Source organism: Miniopterus natalensis, chromosome 7 (genome assembly GCF_054644295.1).
Source record: "Miniopterus natalensis isolate mMinNat1 chromosome 7, mMinNat1.hap1, whole genome shotgun sequence".
NCBI classification, from domain to species: Eukaryota; Metazoa; Chordata; class Mammalia; order Chiroptera; family Miniopteridae; genus Miniopterus; species Miniopterus natalensis.
Window position 1 is genome coordinate 27,134,492 of NC_142087.1, and position 15,320 is coordinate 27,149,811.

Here is a 15,320-nt window from a genome sequence, read left to right on the forward strand (position 1 = left end):
GGATTGCGCATTCCTGCCCTGGGAGTTGGCGTCCAACATTCAGAACATCTAGCAAATTACTAATAATGTTTTACGTCTATGATAGATCCACCAACATATTCTACGGTTCCAGTATTAACTCTCAGTACATTTTAACTCACCAGAAAGGAAATCTGGTCCTCACTAGATAGTGAGACAGGCTTGCCTCTCAGCCTGTCCTGGGTGGGTTACTGCAGGCAGAAATTGTAATCCCACAGTCCTATCACCAGCAAAGACAAGTTCCCGTTAGGCAGGATTGGATGCCTACTTAGGACACTTCAAATAGTTTAAGCTAAAATATGTCTAGGATGGAAATAAAAGTAAGAGACAGAAACATGACATGTAATTACAAATATTCTCTTTCTTGAAAAATTAGGGACGTTCTGCCGTTTACCTTGAAGTTGCCTTATGCCATTTCAACAGCCAAGACTGAGGCTCAGCTCGAAGAATTAGCCCAGCTGGGACTAAGTAAGTGGGGGCCCCTGCCCAGGTCTCTTTTGAAATGAATCCATGGAGCCGAGTCAAGGTTGGGCTGGCTGATGGTACATCATTACATTGGAAAATAATCCTGATCTCCATGGCCAAACTTCAGGTCCCAGAGGTTCCCAAATCACATCTTCTGAGGGTCTTTTTCTAAGTCAGATGTTGAACCAGCCCTCAGATGCTGGTGCTGAGTTTGCCTGGGTAACCCCCAGAGCCCCCACAGCGTCTTAGAGTTTGAGCTCTCCAAAATGTCCCAATGTCACGCAGGCTTCTGCAGTGTGTCATTTCTTTCCTTTCTGTGGCATCTTGCTGGGGAGAGGCAGTGCTTGACAGAAAGCGAGGCCCGGCCCAGTGCCTCTCAAGTGCACGGGTTTGGTTCTAGAAGAACACGGGCATTGGCGGCACCCCTGACGGCGCGGGCATCTGGAGTGACACCTGTCGTGCTTCCTCTCTTGCTCGGCCCTGATCCTGGTGTCCTTGGCCGTGCCCCTTCAGCTGCCGGGCATCCTCGCTCTGGCCAGCACTTGCTCCCCCTGGTGCCTCTCCCGATGCCCATAAACCCAACACCATGCTGCTGGGCAGTGGTTGATGGCGGATTGGGACATACAGTTCACCCAGTTTCACTTCTTTGTCCCACTGCCCTGGGGAATTTTTGTGGGCTTAACTTTTACCAAAAAAATTTTCTGCTAGATGAGAAGGGAAAATTGTCTGAAGATTGTAGGGCTTCAGTCTTCAGATAAACAACCAGGCCTTAGTATTTGAGTGGACGTTTGCGACTCCGAAGTACATGTGCCAGGATTTCTAAGACCTAAGAAACTATGATATTTGACCCAGCAAATAAGAATGTATGTGTTTCCCCTTTGGCATATTTTTCTGTTAAGATAAACTTATTTTGAAGCAGGTGTCACTGCCAAGGGAACCTGCATAATTCATAGAGAAGCCTGGAGGTAGATTCAGATTCTGCTCTGAAACTTGGGTGGCTTACAAAGGATTGCCGTGTGTGTCTGAGGCCTGTCTGATGGGCAGTTGGGTAGTAGGACTGGGAATCAGAATCCTGGTAAAAATATCAGGGCTGTATAAATGTCCCTGCTGAAAAGCTACACCATCTCCTGCAAACTGAGTTTTACACACCTTTGAAGAGAGTTTTAAACAGTTCCTGAATGTTTGTTAATACGGTCAGCTAGACTGTAGGGCCCTTGAAGACATGCATGAGGTCTCAGTTTCCTCTGGTGACCTCCATCCTCCTAACTCCTGGTTCGGGGTTCAGCATGCACTGTATGCTTTGTGCCAGGGCAGAGGGACTGAAGTGTCGTGGATAGCGCTAATGTCCTGCAAAGATAAAGGCAAAAATAGCTTGTTATAGCCCTGGCCAGGTTGCCCGATGTCTCTCTCTCTCTCCCTCTCTCCCTCTCTCTCTAAAATCAATAAAAACATATCCTCTGTGAGGATTAAAAAAAAAAAAAAAGCTTGTTTTAGTGGCCACTAAGCAGAAGCAAATGAGATTAACATTAATTAATATATATTCAACTCGTAATTGTCACTGTACACATTACCCATTTTGTGAAGAGATAGAACTTTTTAAAAATCTGTACCTCGTTCATTTGTTCGTCCAAAAGCTATCCCTGAAGGGTCTGCTATGTGGCAGGCACTGTGCCTGCACTTAGGGTTCAGAGGTTAATAGTGTCCATCTCCTCCTCTCCCCCACCGAGGGTTATAGTCTCTATGGGGGGAACACAGACATGAGCTAAGTCTTCTAAGCCTTAGAGACCTTTCAGCAATGGCTGTCGAAGTCTAGGGAGGGCCCAAGGGCGGTGGGAGCAGTTCCACCAAGACCCACCCTGGCCAATAGAAACGCACATAAGGCCAGCCGGTGTGTAATTTTTAATTTCCTAGTAGCCACATTATAGAAAATTAAAAAGAGTCAAATGAAATTAATTTTATAATTTATTTAATGAAATATATCAGAAATGTTATTTCAACGTATAATCAATGTTAAAATATTAATGAAATATTTTACATTCTTTTTTTCATGCTAAGTGTTTCAAATCCAGTATGTATTTTATCCTTACCTCACATCTCTGTTTAGGCACTAAATTTTCAACAGAAATGTATGATCTGTGTTTAAATTTCATTAAATTTACAGTTGAAAAAGTAGATTCACATACCCAAATTCCAAACCTGCTTAAAAGTTTTCAACTGAACTGAGCATCAGTTTTTAAATTTGAATTAAGTAACATCAAATAAAATGTAAAACTGAGTTTCTCTGTTGCACTCGCTGGATTTCAAGTGCTCAGTGGTCACAGGGAACTGAATGTTGGCTCTCCTGTTGGACAGAATGAGAGGGAAGGGAAGGAAGGGTGAGAGAAAGCAGGTGACACAAGCCCCATTATCAGGCGTGTTTCCATCACAGACAAGGCAGGGCAACTGCTCCCAATATCAGCCTCTCCCCAGCCCCCTGTGACCAGCCATTCTGGGCCCATAGGCAAGAAACGCATTTTCAGCAAACACAGCAAGGCAAAGCTAGAGAGAGGGGATGACCTAATCCAAATGGAAATTACAACAGACACATTTACCCCACCACTGCCTCCCTCGATTTGCATGGGAAACCGAGACCCATCTGTAAGGGGGACACTGGCAGCGGAGCTGCAGTGGGCAACGTGCACTCTCCACGGAGCGTTGAAGAGGTGTAGCCATGGTGCGGAGGTTATAGGATCTGGGTAGGGATGTGCAGCAATCCACGAAGTTAAATAGTTGAACTTGGGCTTAACATTTGCATAAGTTTGCTGTCCTTGTTTTTGCTGATGGGACCCATGAGTACATTTTTCCTCCTTTTGGGGTTTTAATGCTGAACATGTAAAACCCCAACCAGATTGTGTAACATCCCGCAGGCCCAGCTGCTGCTCCTGCCCATTAAAGGGGAACTGTGTGGAGGACACCCCCAGGAGAAGGGGACTGGAAAGGGTGTGCGAGTGCTTTGAGAGCGCGCTTGGTTTTTGTAAAGCTGGGGAGCCCCACAGCCTTTTCCAAGCTTATACTGTAGAAACAAAACAAAACAAAAACCTGTATTGGGTTCTTTTTTCCCCTCACCTGTGAAAAGGCTGGGCTTGGCGTTGTACGTCGGCCAAAACCATTTCTCAGGGGCTTTGAAGGTGAAAACCCCTGGAGCCTTCCTGTGAGCCACAGCTGGGCCTGGCAGCATTTCTCCCCTTTCCAGTAAGGGAAATGCAGTTAAGGCACACACACAAAACACAAAAACACAAAAACAAACGAGCGAGGAAAACCCAGCGCGGCGCTCCCCCTCCCCCACCAAGACAAGCATTGTCATGAAAATGTGCTTTTTTTTTTTTAACTTGTGAAGCAATGACCCCAGTGTACTTTATTTACATTCTTGTGTTCACTGATAATGACTTTCAGATTTTTGGAGCTCTCCAGCTGACAACAAACCCCCAAACCCTCCACCTCCCCATAGGCCTCCCTCCGCAGCCGCAGCCGGTGCTTGCCCTGCCTCCCGCCAGCTCTGCCTTATAAATGGAGTGCATTCTATAAAAACCAGGACGCCGTCGGAGCTGGAGTGCAGCCAGACCAACGGAGCCCTGTGTTTCATTAACCCTCTTTTCTTGAAAGTGCACAGCCAGGACCTCAGCGGAGGCCCGAAGCGGCCCTGCCCCAGGACTCCCGACGCGAATGGCACCGAGAGGCCTCGGTCCCCCCCACCCAGGCCCCCGCCGCCCGCTATTAATAGTCTGCACACAAGCCCTCAGCTGTCCAGGCCCGAGAGCCGGGCGGGCACGCCAGAGACAGTGCACCAGCACAGACCCGGGGAGGCGGCTCCGCCCGGGAGCAGGCCGGCCCCCGTGCCCCCGCCCCGGCTGAAGAAGCAGGCTTCTTTCCTGCAGGCGGAGGGCGGCGCCAAGACCTCGGCCGGCGGCGGGCCAGGCCCGGCCCGGGAGCCGCAGCCGCAGCCGCAGCCGGAGCCCGGCGCAGCTGGCAGCCCAGGTGGCGCCCCGCCCGCGCCCGCCCTCCCGGGCCATTGCCCAAGCGCCTGCCCCGAATCCCGGTCCCCGTGGCATGGAGGCGGCGGGCAGAGGCTCAGCGACATGAGCATTTCCACTTCCTCCTCCGACTCGCTCGACTTCGACCGCAGCATGCCCCTGTTTGGCTACGAGGCCGACACCAACAGCAGCCTGGAGGACTACGAGGAGGAGAGCGACCAGGAGACCATGGCCCCCCCCATCAAGTCCAAGAAGAAGAGGAACAGCTCCTTCGTGCTGCCCAAGCTCGTCAAGTCGCAGCTGCGCAAGATGAGCGGCGTGTTCAGCTCCTTCATGACCCCGGAGAAGCGCATGGTGCGCAGGATCTCCGAGCTGTCCCGGGACAAGTGCACCTATTTCGGCTGCCTGGTGCAGGACTACGTGAGCTTCCTGCAGGAGAACAAGGAGTGCCATGTGTCCAGCACGGACATGCTGCAGACCATCCGGCAGTTCATGACCCAGGTCAAGAACTACTTGTCCCAGAGCTCGGAGCTGGACCCCCCCATCGAGTCGCTGATCCCCGAAGACCAAATAGGTAAGCCCCCACCTCACCCTATATATATAGATGCGCATATGACACAGTAACCTCGGAGGACCGTGCACTCTGTCTTAGCTCCAGCGAAGATTTCTCTGGAGTTCAGATCAGCAGCATGCGCCACCCTGCCCCAGTCTTGGGTGGAAACTGAGCTTCTCAAAGCGGACCCCGCTTGTGCCTGACCCGGCCGCTCCCTGCCAGCCTGGGAAACGCGGGAGCGGCTGATGGGAGCTGCAGACTGGTTCTGATCAGGGATCAAGTTTGCTGTGCCAGGGCCTGGGTGCCCCGTCTGACTTGGGGCTGTGTGTATGACACGACTGTTGAGGGGTTTCTGAAAGCGGCTCTCTGCGGGCTCCCCGCTGCCCTCGGAGAGGCAGTGGGCGCTTTGCTCAGCTTTGTTTGGGAAGGACTTTTTATTGAGGTCTAGCTTACATTCAGAAAGGTGCACAGATGACAGTGCAGCTCAGTTACGGAGGGCATGGCCAGCGTCCAGAAGACCCCTGCCACCCCTGGCCCAAAAGGGTAACCACCCTGCTGCCTTCTAATCTTACAGAATTCAGTGACAAGCCCTGTTTTGGAGTAAGAAATTAAAAAGTTTATTTTGTGTACCTTTAAAACAAGTAACAATGTGGAGGTCACATGAAAGGTGTTTTCTCTGAAGTCAGGGGGAAATACTTTCTTTATAACCTCATGGAAGGGCTAAATTGGTGGTTACTTTGGCCAAGGAAAATGTGAATTTGGCAAACACTCTATTTTTCCAGGGCGAGAGTGTTGAAGGGATTTTTTTTTTTTTCCTCTCCCCAGAAAGTTGACTCTAAAAGACTAATTTCAGAAACACCCAAAATAGCTATCACACACTTCCCGGCAGTTCATAAAGCTAAACACAAATTTCTTCTTTCTGATTGGGTCTGTTTGTCGAAAGTAGTAAACAATATACAGTAGAGAGTAGCGCCTCTCTCTCTCTCCCTCCCTCTCTCTCTCCCTCCCTCCCTCTCTCTCTCCCTGTCTCCCTCTGTCTCTCTCTCTCTCTCTCCTTTGAGTGAGTTTCAGCAGTTCTTTGATTTTTCTCACAACGGAATCAAAGCCTTGTTTGTTTTTCTGTGGTTTGAGCCTGGATCCATGAGGCGTGGTTAGAGCTGAGCTGTTGCTGAAGAGAGAGAGAGGCTGGAAGGAATGTGCCCTTGTGATGTGTCTTAGAATTGGAAAAGTCTTCAAGGAGAATCAAAATAACCACACAGACCACCTCTCCCCCCCACCCTACCCCACTAGATCCTGCTTCTCAGGGGAGACCAGCTCAGATGTAATGTTAACAGGGACCCAGAACCTACACCAGAAGCTTCCCCTGAGGAGGCCCAGGGGGAGAGCAAGGCAGGCGCTGATGTCAGCCCTGAGGTATGTGGCAGGCATCGCCAACCAGCCTGCAGAGACAAGGCTTCCAAGGGGACAAGGGCCTTCCCTTCCTTCCCTGCTGATGTTGTCAGCACCAACCCAAGACTGGCCCCAAGAAGCTCTTCTGCCAGCTTTTTTAAAAATCCACACCCGAGGATATACGTGTTTTTTAAATTGCTTTTGAGACAGAGAGAGAGAGAGAGAGAGAGAGAAACATCAATGTGAGAGAGAAACATCGATCGGTTGCCTCCTACACCTGCCCTGGCCCGGAATTGAACCCACAACCTTTTGGTGCATGGGACACAGCTCCAACCAACTGAGCCACCCAACCGGAGCTTCTACCAGTTTCTTTTGATGTGAAGTTCAGATATGTCACTTGCTCTTGGAGTGCAAGGCCTCAGTTTCTCCAAAAATAAATACACACTGTACTGCTTCAGGAATATGCAGCCTTTAATTTAAACTCTAAGGTCATATACAAGAAGGGAGGCCAAGATTCAGTGAAAAACGTACTATCATAAAAAGATATTTATGTTGACTTAAAAAATAACAAATGCTCATCTTAAAAATTATTCGTAATATACAGAGACATATAAAGAAGAAAATAAAACCCCGGGCAAGTTCCACTGAGCTAAAAACAGCCACCACACACACACACACACAAAACCTGCTACTCTCAATGGTTGTGTCATGGAGAATTTGCAGTCTGTTTGGATTATCCTTTAAAGCACTTTCACCCCAAAGCCCGGCCATTTAGAGGTTCTTGAATAAATATTAGCTGGCTGGCATCAGCTTCACTATTCTGGTTGGAGAATGAAGCCAGTGAGGATAAGAGGTGCGTTGCCATGTGCGCCCCTTCTCTGCTCATTCCAGGGCCACATCCGGGGGGGGCAAAAATAGGTTTACAGTCATGAGTACGCAAAAGACGGAATTTATTCTTTTATTATTATTTATTAATTACTGTATTATTTTCCGTACAAACAACTGTAAACCTACCTTCGCCCCACCCTGTATTATGTTTCCCTTTGGACAGTTATCCACTCCTCTCACCCCCACCTCTCCAAAGTGGTACATTCAGAAGAACAAACAGATGCTCTAACGAAAAGTGTGCACAGTTTCGGGTCCTACTCAAAAGCCCTGGGATCGGTAGCATCATCAACAGAGTGAGGTGTACTCACTGTTGGTGTGTCCCGCCCAGTGAACTACAGACAGGGTGACATTCCTCATCGTTCCAGCACGTGTTTGTCATTGGTGAGTCTTTATATCATACCACTCTTTTCAACCAATGGGGAAATGAGTCCAAAATTACTGATAGTAAAATCTCCACTATGCAAAACAAGTATTATGGTGGTTAGTGTTTTGATTTTATTCAAGCAAAATAATTTTTATTTCTCATTTGATGTTAATCATGGAAAATCCCTCTGTTTTCAAGTCTTATTTCCAGAAAGACAAAATTTCTACAACTCCAAAAGTGTTACTAATCTCAGATTTTCTATTTTACTTAAACTGCCCACCACAGACTATCAATGATACAAAAAAGCCAACTGTTTGTATTCATAAAAGTCAATAATGAAAAACAAGACCATGCTGTTTTACTTACTTTAATGGCTGTGTACTAAAATGTGTCATTGTTTGAAGAAAAGTCTTCTTAAACTGAATTCCCACATATGTCAAAGAGAATGTCAACTTACATATATTTGTGTGTTTTTAATAGAGAAATACTGAAATGTGTTTAGATACTAGAGCCCATAGTCTAAATAAGAAAGGGGTTTGAAGGGATTTCCTAGGAGTTAAACAATTATAAACACTTTGCTCCAGGTGACATTTTAATAAATGGTTAAGTCTGGCTCAAGCTTTAATATCTAGTGTCACTTGTTTTTAATTCACAGTTTGGTTTAAGCCCTTGAGTTATTATGTGCCCTTTTAAAGATAGTCATTCCGAGAGATGCAACCAGAAAGGCATATTTATGCCAAGTTGCGATCAAAGACTTGGATCTGACTTCTGATCTAGTCTAGTCCATGTCACCATATTGCTGGGAAGGCTCGAACCTCCTGGTACAGTTTAGAAGGGGTGGAGAGAAAGGAGAAAGATTGGCCTTGCAGCATATAGAAAGAATGCCTATATTATTCCTGAAAATCAGTTTAAATAGATAAAAGACCAGCAGCAAGAAGACCACCTCTCTTTCCCATGGGGCATGGGGGAAAAGTCTGGCTCTCTAGAAGTCTATGCCCTAGTGAAGGCAACAAAGGACGCTGAGTTCACAGGAAGGGGGAGGAGCGGGTGGAGGGGTGGGAAAGGCAAGGAGCCCCCCAGACAGGGAACAGCATGTGGAGAGGCACAGAGGGCCGCGGTACTGTTGGCTTCAGCAAGAACATGGGCTGTTTGCGGGGCACGTGCTGGGAAGAAAGAATGCGAGCAAGGCAGGGCGCATCCCCAGGATGTGCCTGAGTCATTAAGGTAGTGGAGAGCATTTTAGAAAGCTCACGCCAGCGGAACTCCAGCAATCTCTCCAGCCCAGATCCAACCAGTCCAATCAGACGCTGGCCGTAAACACCAGCAGACCAGCGTGACAAGCCAGGGTGCCAGGGGCCGGGAGCGTGCCTGGAGTGCGCAGACACATAGCAGGGAGAGCAGTGCGACCTGAGCGCTCCCAACCTAGTAGAGCAAAGCAGTGGTGAGCCCACCCACCCTTCATTCTGCACTCCTTCTCATCTGAAATGGGGCTGGGGGCTCTCGGTACCCATCACTTTGAAAGATGCACAGCTGCCCAGGATGATCAGCTCATCTGTGGGTTTGAGCTGTTGGACAGGGACAGAATGAGGCTGTGACAAAACACAGGGGGTTTCAGGGCAAGAAAACCCAGAGGGCCAGACTTCAGGTCTTCTGTCTTTGTACCGATGGGTGGGAGGGGCTGAGGGAGAGAAAGACCCACAGGAAACTAGGTGGCTTTTCAATTAATTTTTCAAAGCACTTTCAGTTCCCATTGCAAACCAAGCAAACCACAGTTGACAGAGAAAAAAACAAAATAAAACAGACCTTGAATCATTAAACCTGGTGTCCCTTCTCAAAGGCATATACACCACACATTCAAAAGGAACAGAGGGAGCCCTGGCCCGTTTGGCTCAGTGGCTGGGGCATTGGCCCACGGACTGAAGGGTCCTGGGTTTGATTCTAGCAAAGGGCACATACCTCAGTTACAGGCTTGATCCCCAGCCCCAGTTGGGGCGCATGTGGGAGGCAACCAGTCTATGTGTCTCTCTCACATCGATGTTCCTCTCTCTCTCTTTCTCTCTCCCTCTCTCCCCCAATTCCACTCTCTCTGAAAAGCAATGGAAAAAAGATCCATTTTTAAAAGGTGAGAATTTAAAAAAAAAAAGGAACAGAGGGAGTCAATGGCTTTTGCCCACTGACTAGGTGTCAGGTGCATACGAGGTGCTCCTTGTATGAGCTCTCACCCAGCCCTCCCAGCAATCCAGTTCGGAGCCTCTGGTCCCATTTTACAAATGAGGAACCTGGGGCCTAGAAAGGTCATCTTGAACTTCACATCTGACCCGAGGGCCACTGGGACACCCGGTGGTGGGCTTTATGAGTACTTTGTACAGAGGATTAGCAAAATGCTGTTGTGGCTGCCTGGGTGTCACATCTTAGCTGCGTGAGATGGGAAGGATCAGTTTCTTGGCTGAAAGGCAGGAGTGTGTGGTGGTTCAGAGAAAGACTCAGGCTGAATGCTGGGTTGGAAGGCCCAGCTCTGCTGCTGATGAGCCATGTGTACTTGGTCACGTGTCTTCCCATATCTGTGCCTCAGTTTCTCCGCATGGAACATGGTGTGCTAGACATCACTGTGCCTGCCCCACTGACACTCACCTGTTTGATTTCCAACTGCCATTACCTGTGAAATTTTACCTGACACTTCCTCATGCGTCCTGAACCCTTGTCCAGGGTGGATGGAAGTGCCCTCCCCAGCCTTCAGGAGCAGCCCTCAAGCAGGGACTGAAGGGAGCAGGTGTATAAATGCCCCAGCTGCCCCTCCTCCAGTGGGACAGCTCTAAGGCATGCTCTGCACTGTCTTGGACTTCCTAGCAGAGCCGAGCTCCGGCTGCCCGCAGTGATAACTGGCTTAGTAAAACACACTACGTTGGCTGCCTTCCCTCTTGTCTCACTTCCGCAGTCCACTACCAGTGCTCCCTGGGCTCACCTCCCAGATGAACTACTCATACTCAAGTCCTTGTCTTATGGGTCAGCTTCTGGGAGAACCCAACTGAGACAAATAAGGATTATGTACTCATCTCAGTTGAATTGTTGGAAAGTATGTAACAGTGCTTGGAACTCATTGAGCACCACCTATTGTCAGTTCTAATCCTTAATCCAATTATACAACCAAAGGAAAATACATTAGCACACAAAGAAAAATCAACTCATTCTGCCCTTGTACAGAGGGAGGCCCTCATGCCATCTCCTGACTTGTTTGCAGTAGGAATAACCAGGCTTGCATTTCATCTCTACCATCTGAGGAAGTCATTTGACTTCCTTGCCTCGTGCCCGTGTGCATAGTGAGGATGGCACTAATTCCTACTTCAGAGGACTGAAGTGTGGATTAGCATACAGTGAGGTCATATATGGGAGCCCCCTTAGAATAGGAGCTGCACAAATAGATGCCCAATACATGTTAGTGATTATAAACGTTTAAATTTCACAGTTTGAGTTTCCTACAAAGAAGGCCCATCTCTCTTGTCATGAGCTCCTCTTTGTACTACTTTACTTTATTAAAATTATCAGAACTCTAGAATCTTTGTCACGTAACTTTAGGTTGCAGTCTGTACATTTGGAATAATATGTTGTTTAGACTCTGGGTTCTGGTAGAATCCTCTGGAGAATATTTATTTTGTACTGTTTTGTTTTAGCAATCAGTGAGATTCAGACTGCTGGTTCTGCCTCGCCTTCTATGGGCAGTGATTACTATGGCAGTTCAGAAGTTCGAGGCAATGGCAGTGAGAGAGGTGAAGTGATTTGGCCAAGGTCACTTAGAAAGATAGAGCTGGGCTGGCTGCCAGGCCTCATGCTCCCAGTGCTTTCTAAGACACGCATTTTCTCTGGACTTCACCTTCACCTCTCAGGCTCTCACTTCCCCCTAGACAGCATTGGGTAAGCACCACCCAGTCTTGTGATGGTTCCCTGTCTGACCCTCCAGCCTTCTCTGGAATCAGTGTTGTCAGTCAGAGTGAAGCAACATGGAGAAGGCTTCTGTCTTCCATTCCTCATAGGAGAGCGATCACTCAGAGGATGAGAGGGAAACACATTTAACCTCTTTTATAAATAACTACATCAGGTCTCATTAAGGTGAGAAGCATTCAAGCAGCTGCCATGCTCTTTACATCCCCCCCTTATGGATGAGCTTTGGGGACCGTTGATAAGATCCGTATAAATATTTTCAGAAAATTTGTTTCCAGTTTTGATCATTCAGCTAACATTTTGTTTATAAAATTCATAATACTGTAGCTCAAACAATTCTCTAGTATTTTTTTGTTTGTGGATAAATACACTTAACCCCAGACGTCTTGGTTTCGAATTCTGGCTCCCCCTCTTGCTAGCTATGTGACATTGATCTCGTTGGGTTTCAGTTACCTCATCTATAAAGTGAAACCCCATGGAGCGTGTTTGCCATTTGAAAAGTCAGTGCATGTAAAGTGCCTAGAATGGTGTCATTTGTTTTTGCAGTCTAAACTTTTTTGTTTTCTTGGATTTAAAGCAATCAGAGATAATAGAAAACAACAGATGGTGATTTATAAGAAGTGTTTGTTTTTTCTGAGCCAGTCTTCATTCTGAAAGATTTTCTGTTCCTTTTGTTTACTCAAATCAGTTTTCCCTATTCCTTCGTAAACAGGGCCTATTTTTCTTATTAGAGGAAACCAGCTGGGTCCCAGGTCTCTTGGACTTTAATATTCCTAATATATATTAAGGATTTGTGGTGGGGGTTAGAAAAATTTCTGAAAACCAATGCGAAGGGGGAAGTCTTATTTCTAAATAAAGGCCTTTAAAATGGACTAAAAAAGTCCAACACTGGGAAATTTGTTTTTCATTATGGGTTTCAAAAGAATAGGCACTTGGCAATGGGTCCTAGGTTTCAACTCTCCTAACAGATTTCCACAGCCCCATTCATGGGTAAGGGTTTACAGCTCAGAGGCTGCATAAAGGACTCACTCAGCTTGCTGGGAAGGAGCTTTCTGCCTGTCTTCCCCCAGCACCAGAGCAGCACCTTCTGGAGACAATTTGTATTAATGCTCTGGCCAGATATGACTAGGCTCACCTAAAATTTAAAGTTGCCCTTGAGGTTCAAGGAGAAAATCCCAGGCTGGTCTCCAGTTGTTTCTCTTTGTTTGACTTATACATGGTTATTGAGGCTTAACTTACATCCACAGAGTGTGCATATCTTAAGTGCTCAGCTCAGCTCAACCAAATCTCATGTGTGCACACATGTAGCCACCACCCAGATCCAGGTAGTATCTCCCCACAGCCCCATTCATTCCTAAGGGTAGCCGCCATCCTGACTTCTGTCCTCATAGATTCGTTTTGCCCACTTTTGAACTTTATATAAATGAAATGCTAAAGGAGATCCTCTCCTGTCTGGCTTCCTCCACACAGCAGTATATCTGCGAGGTTCATCCGGTCGCTTCTGGAGCAGCAGTGTCCTGTTTCTCATGGAATGAATCTTCCATTGCCTGAATTCCATTGTACAAATATACCCTTGTATCCAATCCATTGGGATGGGCCTGTGGGTTGTGTCCAGTTTAGAGCTATTATAAATAATGCTGCTCTCAACATTCATGTACAGTCCGAGTTAATGACTGACATGATTTCCCTCCCCCTTTGGTGACCTCATTCTAACAGAGTCACTTATAATCATGCATGTAGCTTTGGAACCTTTGGGTGGAGAGGAATAAACTGGCAAATGTTGATAAAGCACCTTGAACTTTAGAATTAAGAAATTATTTACTTTGGAAAGCAGTAGGATTGGTTGTTTAAAATAGTTGTGCAGCCTCAAGCAAGTCATGAGATATCCCCAAGCCTCAGTTCTCTCATCTATAAAATGGCCATAATATCAATATTATGCAAACGCCATAGAGTTGTAAGAATTAGATGACAGGATGAAATAAAGCACTTAGAGCCTCACCCAACTAGGCGCTCAAGGTTCACTGCTATTACTGACTTTTCATTGTAATAAAATAAGTAAAGACAAAGATGCTATGAAGTTGCACAAGATTATTAACACAACATAACCAATGGAAACCAAGTAATTTGTTTTAATGCCAAATGTCAAGTAAAAATGTTGTTTTCTTCTCACTTTATAATCTCTTTTGCTTCAACTTGAATTTCTATAGTTAAATAAAGCCCTCTATTTAAACAAAGAGATCTTCTGGGTTGGGTATGGAAGTGGAGGAACAGAGAAAAACTTGGGCAAGGGAAGCTGGTCACTGTGGGGTCAGCATTAACTATTGGCATCCTTTTAACTTTGGGTTATAGGAAAGTTGTTTTCGGTGTTCGTGCATCTGCCTTAACCCTTGACCTTCTAATAACAGGGAATAGTTTGGATTCAGTGTGATCTGATCCAGTGTCAGGAATTCTAAAGGCCAGAGAGATCACCCAACTATTCCCAGTCTTATAAGTGAGCGGATCCATGCGCTCCCAAATGAAATCACATTGAAGTGTCAGGTTTTAGGTGTGGCTACTACCCAGGTAGCTCTGATGAGAATTTGCAGACATTTGAGATTGAAAAGCTAATGTTGAAAAAGTGGAGAGCTGATTATTGTATAAATCACCTTCAGTCTGGATTGCCACATCTATGGTCCTGGTCATTTTACTGTCAGCCAAGAAAGCTACTCCTTTGGGCAACCATTCAAAGAAAGAGGGAGAAGTAATGCCTTGAGCCTAAAGATGTTTCCTAACTCTGAACAAAACCACACTTCAACAATTTTACCTTTAAATCATTTCTGACTTACAGAAAAGTTGCAAAAATATACCAAGAAATCATGTCTGCCCTTTGCCCAGATTCCCCAAATGTTAGCACTTTGTCACATTTTTATCACTCTCCTTCCTCTCTCTGTTTACACATACACATACACACACACACACGCACACGCATGTCCATGCCCATGCACACACACGCCCATGCATGCACACACTCCCATGCACACACACACACACCTCTTTTCTGAACCATTTGAGAGATAGTTTAGACATTGTGTCCTTACCCTAAGTGTGTATTCCCTAAAAACAGAAACATTCTGTTAAAAACTACAGTAGCTGGTGTTAGGCTCACTAGTTAGAACATCGGCCCTCAGATTAAAGGGTCCCGGGTTCTGTTCTGACCAAGGGCACGTCCCTTGGTTGCAGGCTTGATCCCCAACCCCAGTCGGGGCACCTGTGGGAAGCAACCAATCAATGTGTCTCACATCAATGTTTCTCTCCCTCACTCTCTCTTCCCAATCTCTCCGAAAAGCAGTGGAAAAAATATCCTAGGGTGAGCATTGAAAAAAAAAAACTAGGTAAAATTAACACTGATTCAATATTAACTCTGTTCCCTAATCTGCAGACTTTATTCAGATCTCATGCCCCACAAATATCCTTTATAGCAAATGAAATAAATAATTATTTTTTGGTCCAGAATCCAGTCTAAGATAACATGTGCATTTTGTTGAATTTATTTCCTCAGAAAATATTTTAAGGGATCTTGAACCCTCACTATTAGAAAGTCCTTCCATTAAAATAACATTTGCTTGCCTGTCAACTCAGTGATCAGTGGAAGAACTAGGTCAAAAGAATGTCTTCTGAAGTGTTTGCCTGTGCTTATCGGGGAGGGGGGCGTAAAAGC

The 15,320-nt window shown here is 46.4% G+C and overlaps 1 protein-coding gene across 3 annotated transcripts in view; it reads left to right on the forward strand.

The window, feature by feature from the left end:
* Positions 1–15,320, forward strand: part of RIN2 (Ras and Rab interactor 2) — a 105,424-nt gene that overhangs the window by 78,497 nt on the left and 11,607 nt on the right. For 2 of the 3 annotated variants that reach the window (XM_087818890.1, XM_087818891.1), the window contains 2 exons: positions 395–486; positions 3,916–5,067. In XM_087818890.1, the coding sequence (XP_087675016.1) occupies positions 395–486; positions 3,916–5,067 (1,244 nt within the window). The remainder of the gene's footprint in view (positions 1–394; positions 487–3,915; positions 5,068–15,320) is intronic. The other variant, XM_087818892.1, reaches the window with a different exon arrangement.